General features: G+C 44.4%; 1 protein-coding gene across 1 annotated transcript in view; it reads right to left on the bottom strand.

The window, feature by feature from the left end:
* Window positions 1–1,217: 1,217 nt before the first annotated feature.
* LOC108251040 (elongation of very long chain fatty acids protein 6) overlaps window positions 1,218–7,097 on the bottom strand; it is a 7,735-nt gene continuing 1,855 nt past the window's right edge. The window contains exons 2-4 of the mRNA XM_037980605.1: window positions 5,756–5,887; window positions 4,048–4,199; window positions 1,218–2,534 (exon numbers count right to left, since the gene is read on the bottom strand). Of these exons, the coding sequence (XP_037836533.1) occupies window positions 2,107–2,534; window positions 4,048–4,199; window positions 5,756–5,887 (712 nt within the window). The 3' untranslated portion in view covers window positions 1,218–2,106. The remainder of the gene's footprint in view (window positions 2,535–4,047; window positions 4,200–5,755; window positions 5,888–7,097) is intronic.

Raw genomic sequence — 7,097 nt, 5'->3', positions numbered from 1 at the left:
AAAATAAAATAAGAAAAGTCTAGTTATTTCCATGCAGTGTCCAGAAAGAGGTGTTGTTCAGCTTGTAGGGCAGCACAACTGCTTCCACCCACCTCCATCATCATCATCATATGAAATTACTTTTTGTCACAACAAAAAATAGTGGCTGGTAAAATATTTTGTCCACCAGACACTATGAGTGGTGGACAACATTTTTAATTTCCACCCCTGGCTATAACTAACCTTGAAAGTAATTATCTGCTTAAACGGCAGTCTGAAAATCATTAACCGAGTCATAAACAATCCCAAAAGTCTTTTTGTTTTATCGCAAAGACTCATGGGAGTTTTAATAACCCGCTCTGTGAAGGACTGGAGCGGTTAGCTGCTAAGCTAATGCTAGCTTGTTCGTAAACAAAAACAAATGTAAATATAAATTATCTTGGTTTTTTTCTTTCTTTCTTCTGTAGCACTGTTACAAGCAATACAAGCTTTTCTAAAGTGAAAAAATAATAAGTTTTGGCAAAAACAAACAAACAAAAAAAACAATTTAAGTCTTCTTTGTTGGCATTTAAAAGCACTCTGGAGATTAAAAGAAGTTATAAATCAGTTTCTTTCTCAATTTATCTTTTTAAAGCAAGATTTTAAAAAGTTTTTAAAAAATAACCGAATAATTCAACCTTTTTCTAAAACATAAAATGGAAAACAAACCAGTGAAGTGATAAATGTGTTTAAATTATCACAGGATCTGATTTATTGTTATTTTTGTTGTTTATCTTTCCAGGTTGATCAATATTACTACTTTTAATTTAAGCACAAAGCCCTTTGATGTCACCAAAAATACATATTTTATAAATACTTTACATTAAACATGTTTCCAGTACCTGAAGGCATCGTCACGTGACTCTGAACACCTGAAGCTCCTGAAACTCGCTGCTGCCACCAGAGGGCGCCAGAGTGTTTAATATTATATTATTCCACTTAAATGAGTTTGGCTGGTGTACTGGTGAAAGTACTTGATAAAAAGTACTGTAAGATTATACTCTAAAGGTAGATAAATACTCTCTAAGCTTCAGTAATACACACACAGGACGGAGAGTTGTGTATTTATACACAAGCTCATGTGTGACGCTTGGAAACGGGACAAAAAGAGCAAATAAGAGCAACGTTCTGCTGCAGGACGTCGGCAGGAACCGACAGAAAGACTTCAGATTCTGTGTTTTAAGAGCCGAGGTTCTTTATTTGTCTTAAAGTGAGTGAAAGTCAGCATGTTGGCACCAAACTGGTCGAGGTATTTTTTTTTTTTTTACAGTGCAACGAAGTAGTGACACAAAAACACAATCAGATTAAAACACAAAGCTAAACTGTCAGTTTATTTTTTCCATAGTTTCTGGTTTCAGAAGCAGCTCATCAGTCAGAGAACGTCTGAGTTCTGATGTTTTAGTGGTTTATGTCACAGGAACAGGATTTAAAAGAAAAGAAAATCAAATTTTCTTAGTAAACCAAAGCTACTGAAAGCTAAAACAATCAGATGAACTGTTTAACTGAAGGCAATGGACGAATAAAACTGAACATTTCTGGTATTTGTGTTTTTACTTCCCCAGCTTTAAATCTTCCTGCTGGGTCGTAAAAAAAACCCGTTTGATTTAAAAAATTTAAGAAAAACAACAACTTTGCATCACCGTAAAAAGGTTTAAGTGCATTCAGGTGGTTTGGTCTCAGAGCTTTCTTAATAACATTTAAGACTTTACAAACATTCATTTATTTATTTTACCCGTCTTCTCGTCTCCGGGTCGCGGGGACCTGCCGTCTGTCCAGACTGTGAGAGACAGGGGACACTTTGGACAGGTCTCCCGTCCATCGCAGGGACACGTAGAGACAAACAACCATTCTCACTCACACCGAGGGACAATTTAGAGTTACCGATTAATGTTTTTAGTCTGTGGGAGGAGACTGGAGTACCTGGAGAGGGGCGATCATGTAAACTCTACACAGGAAGGCCAGGAGTTGAACCTACGGCCTTTGTGCTTCTTTCCAGTGCTCCGCCCGTCTTTAGTCAGGAGTAAATAAAGTGTTCACGAGGCAGACGCTGGTAGAAACAGGAGGAGAACGGGACGCGGCGGCGGCGGCTCACTCGGCCTTGGGTTTGTCTCCGGTCGGGCCTTTCAGGTAGGAGTTGTAGAAGAACGAGGCGAACAGAACCAGGTAGCTCAGGTACATGAGCGCGCCCCACGCCACGTTGTCCACGTTGGACGGGCAGCGCACGGCGTGCATCCAGCGGTACACGAAGCCCAGCACCGTCAGACCCATCACCATCTGCAGGATCTGCGCCGCCGTGATGACCATGGCGAACGGCCGCGGGACCCGCACGCCGGCCGCCCGCGCGGCGTAGTATGCGTACATGAGGGAGTGGACGGCGTAGTTCATGGTCATGAACCAGCCGCCGCCGGCCACCTGGTCCTTGTAGGAGAACCAGGTGTAGAGCAGCACGGTGATGTGGTGGTACCAGTGCAGGAAGATGAGGCGCTGCTTCCTCAGCACGATGAACACCGTGTCTCCTGGGGGAGCAGGGAGGGAAACCGTCACACTTTAACGAACGGCACAGAAAATAAACGTTTGTTAAACAGGATTTAAGTTTTATGGCTTTTATTCCGCTGTAAGATTTAAAGCTAAACATGATAAAGTTCCACAGATTTTCTGAACTTTGTGTTTTATGAAACTAAACGAGGTCCTGACACACATGCTGCTGTTAGCTTTCAGCTAGCCTTTTGCTACATTTAGCTTTGATCATTTTGTCCATTTTAGCCTTCAGCTAGGTTCTGCTTCTTTAAGCTAGTGTCCTGCTTCCTTTAGCCTCTAACTAGTGTTCTGCTTTTTTAAGCTTTTAGCTGTTTTGCATCTTTCAGCTTCTAGCAAGTGTCTTTCTTCTTTTAGCCTTTAGCTAGTGTTCTGCTTCTTCTAGCTTCTAGTGTTTTGCATCTTTCAGCTAGTGTGTTGTGCTTCTTTTAGCTTCTAGCTAGTGTCCTGCTCCCTTTAGCCTTTCACTAGTGTTGTGCTTCTTTAAGCTTTCTGCTGTTTTGCATCCTTCAGCTAGTTTCTTGCTTCTTTTAGCTTTTAGCTAATGTTCTTCTTTAGATTGTGTTGTGCTCCTTTTAACTACTGCCTAATGTTCTGCTTCTTTTAGCTAGTGTCCTGTTTTCTTTAGCCTTTAGCTAGTGCTGTGCTTCTTTAAGCTAATGTTGTTTTGCTTCTTTTAGCTTCTAGCTAACGTTCTGCTTCTCTTAGCGTCAGCCTCAGCCTCCTCAGTAACCTTCAGCTCGTCGCCGTGGCCCCGAGCAGGAAGCTGAGGATCTCCTTCCTGTCTGCAGCCGAGGGAACGTTCTCATCAGCAGCACCGATCGGCGCCGTCCGGCCCGCAGGGAGATGCAGGAGATTAGATTCCTGCGCCGACGGAGCGTCACGTTCCGGCTCAGAGAGAACCTCAGGAACGTTCCGTCTGGTTTGGTAGGTCACACCCCGCCGCTTTTCAGCAGCTGAGCTCATGTGACGACCCGACACTGAGTCGGGTCTGCAGCAGAACATTTCAGGTGCTCCTAACAAGGCTGGAGCCGGGGAGTCCTGGTCCTGGACCTGGACCTGGAGGGCCACCATCCTGCAGGGTTCAGGAGTTTCTCTGCTCTGACTCACCTGATTTAATGACTGAGTGATGAACAGGCTGCTGCAGAAACTGAGGAGCTGCTGAGGAGCAGAGAAACATCTAAAACCTGCAGGATGGAGGTCCTCCAGGACCAGGACCAGGACCAGGACTGGACGCCGCTGAGCTAAAGGGACAGTTCAACTGTTCTGTATGAGGCTTTTAGGAGCAGTCAGTATCTCACCTGCAGCTGACAGCTTCAGGTTTGTGTTTTTGTCATTTTGGCATCTCTGTTTAACATTTCTGTTCACATCTACAGAAATTTACCTTCTTAGTTTTTCTTGGATCAGATGAAGGAAATGAAAAGCTGACAAATGCCCGTTTTTATGTAACATAATGAGCTAAAGCTTCAGAGCTGTCGTGGATTTAAAACTCACCCAGCTCGGGCGCCTTGCTGATGGTGAACGCGTACGCCCAGAACTTGGTGACGGGAGCGGAGTAGAAGTCGATGTCACAGACGGTCTCCCTGAAGCCGCTGGTGTTGAGGAGGTGCAGCATGTAGAGCCCGGTCCTGACGGCGCCGACGACACTGAGGAGGAAACACGTCCACAGGTCAGCGTCAGTCCCCACAGCTGAGGGCAACGGAGGACTGGGAGCGACCTTTCTACATGGTTCTGGATCTCTGAACGTGCACGTTTTAGGACGTCCTCAGAGAGAAGCCTCCTGCAGGGGGCGCTGCTGTCAGGATTTATTTTTTCCCCCTCAGCTTTATTTATTTTCATTCTTACAAACAAATAAAAAGAAAACTGAAACAATATTTCACAAAGAAAATGTCGGAAAAAATAAAAAACCTTGAGAACAGCGCCCCCTGCAGGAGGTGTGGTGCAGCATGGGAGCGCAAACGGCAGCCAGTTTAGCTACTTTTATGCTTCAGGTTATTTTAGCTGCTGTTCAGCTGGTTTCAGACAGACAGGAAAAACAGAACCTCCTCAGTTATTAACACACTAATTAAAAAGGTTATTTTTGTTTCTTTTTATCTCACTGATGAAGGAATCTGATCTGAGGAGCCGGGCCGGGCCGGCAGGACCGACTGGTTTTAAAATTAAATTCCAGCCGTTCTTTAACGTCTGCAGACATCCTGACTCCAGCTGAGGCTCCTCCGAGGCCCTGAAGAACCGAAACGCTTCGTCTTCAGGAAGAGATGAATTAAAGCAGATTACAGGCGATATAATTCCTACATCAGCAGAAACAGATGTCATAACAGAGCGGGCTCAGCTTGGAGTAAATCTTTACGTTTCTGACTCGTAGGAACCTTCATGTCGAGGTAAAACAGGAAGAGGAAGAGGAGTGGCTGAAGTTCGGAGTCTTGATGTGATGAAGTTTCATCATTCTTTACGTTTTAATCTCCGTCACATAAAGTCTGAGCTGAACTGTGAGCTCTGTAAATCATTCCTGGGTCAATAAAGTTACCCAACCACACGTCTGACTGAACTTCAAACCGACAATAAATTAACAAATAAAATTTGTTTTCTCACAAAATGATCTGTTCAAGCGGAAGCAGCAACACAGAAACGTAATTTAAAGAGCTAAAACTCTACTTAAATTAACAAAACTGCAGCTAAAAGCTAAAATCAATAAAAGCACAGCCAAAAGGAAAAATTACCAAAACTATATTTAAAAACTAAAACGGTTAAAATCAGCAACATCAGCTAAAGGGAGCAGAATTCCAGTTAAAATCAGCCGTTTTCCTGAACAGATTTAAAGTTTTTGAAGGAACTGAAGAGAAATCTGTGAGTTTCGACGGAGGAAGACTTTGTAAATAAGGTTAAATAAATTAAAAAGTATAAAAGTTAAAGTTGGTAAAAGTTTCAGCTCATTTATTCCCCAAACGAGCCGAACGTTTTGATTCAGAAACGGTTAAAAAGGAAGAAAGCTGAAGCAGTTTGTTTGTAATAAAACAAACAGGAGAAGAGCCTGAATGCTGACTCAGCATTTATTGTGAAAACGCTGAGTCAGCATCCAGGAACTCCATGATGTCAGAGTGTAATCTGTACAGATTACAGGCAGAAAGATCTAATTTCTTCAGGATTAAACGTCAGAATCTCCAAGTCACCTGAGGTCACCCGACGGACGCCGCCGACTCACCTGAAGACGGCGAGGCTGAGCGACCACAGCGCTAACGGCCGGCGCAGGTCCAGTTTGGGCCTCTCCCTCATGAAGTGCTGCCCGCCGAAGACGAAGGCGGCGTAGAGGCCGCAGAACAGGAAGGAGGCGCTCCTGCAGAAACAAAGCTCTGATCAGCTGCCGCTCGCTGCTCTGTCACTGAAATCAGGTTTAATCTCAAATGAGACGAAGACGAAGATGAGGATGAGGAAGAGGAGGAGGAGTTATTTTACTTCAGCTTCATCAGGTCAGAAAAAACAGAGGATCATTTCTGTCAAACTGCTCCGTCATCACGGGTCGATAAAACAGGTGTGTCACAAGTCAGGGGGGACGAACCGGACAACAAACACGTCCAAATCTGTCTCTGAGGACATTCCACCGTCCACCGTCCAACGTGCTCAGATGTCTCAGGGAATTAAAACCACGAGAGGAAAGTAAAAAAAGTAAAACAGCTGATCTGAGCGATAAATAAAAACTTATTCTTGGAATAAACTGTTTCAAAATAAGCAGGAAGTCGAGCTGCCATGTTGCTTTTAGAGAGGCGTCCAAACAAGCCATGACCTTTGACCTGCTAACTGAGGCCTGTAGAGGCTGAGATGGAGCTCATTTCTCTGAGCACTGCACGGTCTGACCTTCAGGGTGAATCTGTCTGAAATGTCTCCTCTTGTGAATAATCTTCCTCTCTGTTGAACGATGGGCTCCGGATGACCTTTGACCCCTCCCAGATTGACAAGCAGCAGCAGCTGCTTCTCTGAGGTCATTGCTGATGTCTTCCCGCCCTGATGTTGTGCTAACAGAGCCGCAGAACCTCCGGCTTTTCTCGACGTGACTCTGAATAAACTGGTTTAAAAACAGCTTCTTTCCTAACTGATAACTGGTATCAGAACCAGAACCAGAACTGTTCTGGCTTCCAGGTGAGACTCACTGAAGTTTAAATATCAGGTTAAACCAAGTCCGACTCACCGCCAAGTTTAAAATAATTAAACCTGAGCTGAAACTGTTGGACGTTAGTGTTAGGGTTTTTACATTATCAGCCTTTGTGCTCACGTGGAACACTGCCTACGTGAGAGACCAAGGTCAGACGGCGGGCTGGCGGGCGCCACACCATCTGGCTCTCCCAAACAGTGATGTGTTATGTGATGTGTTTGCTATGATCAGAACATGGCCTTGGCCTGCTCAGATCAACCCCTTTTTTCTTATTATTTCTTCTTCCTTTAAATAAAGAGAAAGCCCAAGTGGAGGGGCAGAACTTCCTGGACAGCACGCCATTAGGAGCTGTTGTGGAATCTCTCCTCTTTGCGAAGGCCTTCACAAAAAGACAACA

The sequence above is a fragment of the Kryptolebias marmoratus genome, linkage group LG17 (assembly GCF_001649575.2).
Source record: "Kryptolebias marmoratus isolate JLee-2015 linkage group LG17, ASM164957v2, whole genome shotgun sequence".
Classification (NCBI taxonomy): domain Eukaryota; kingdom Metazoa; phylum Chordata; class Actinopteri; order Cyprinodontiformes; family Rivulidae; genus Kryptolebias; species Kryptolebias marmoratus.
The sequence above is the reverse complement of the archived record's forward strand: the minus strand, read 5'-3'. Positions and strand labels throughout refer to the sequence as shown.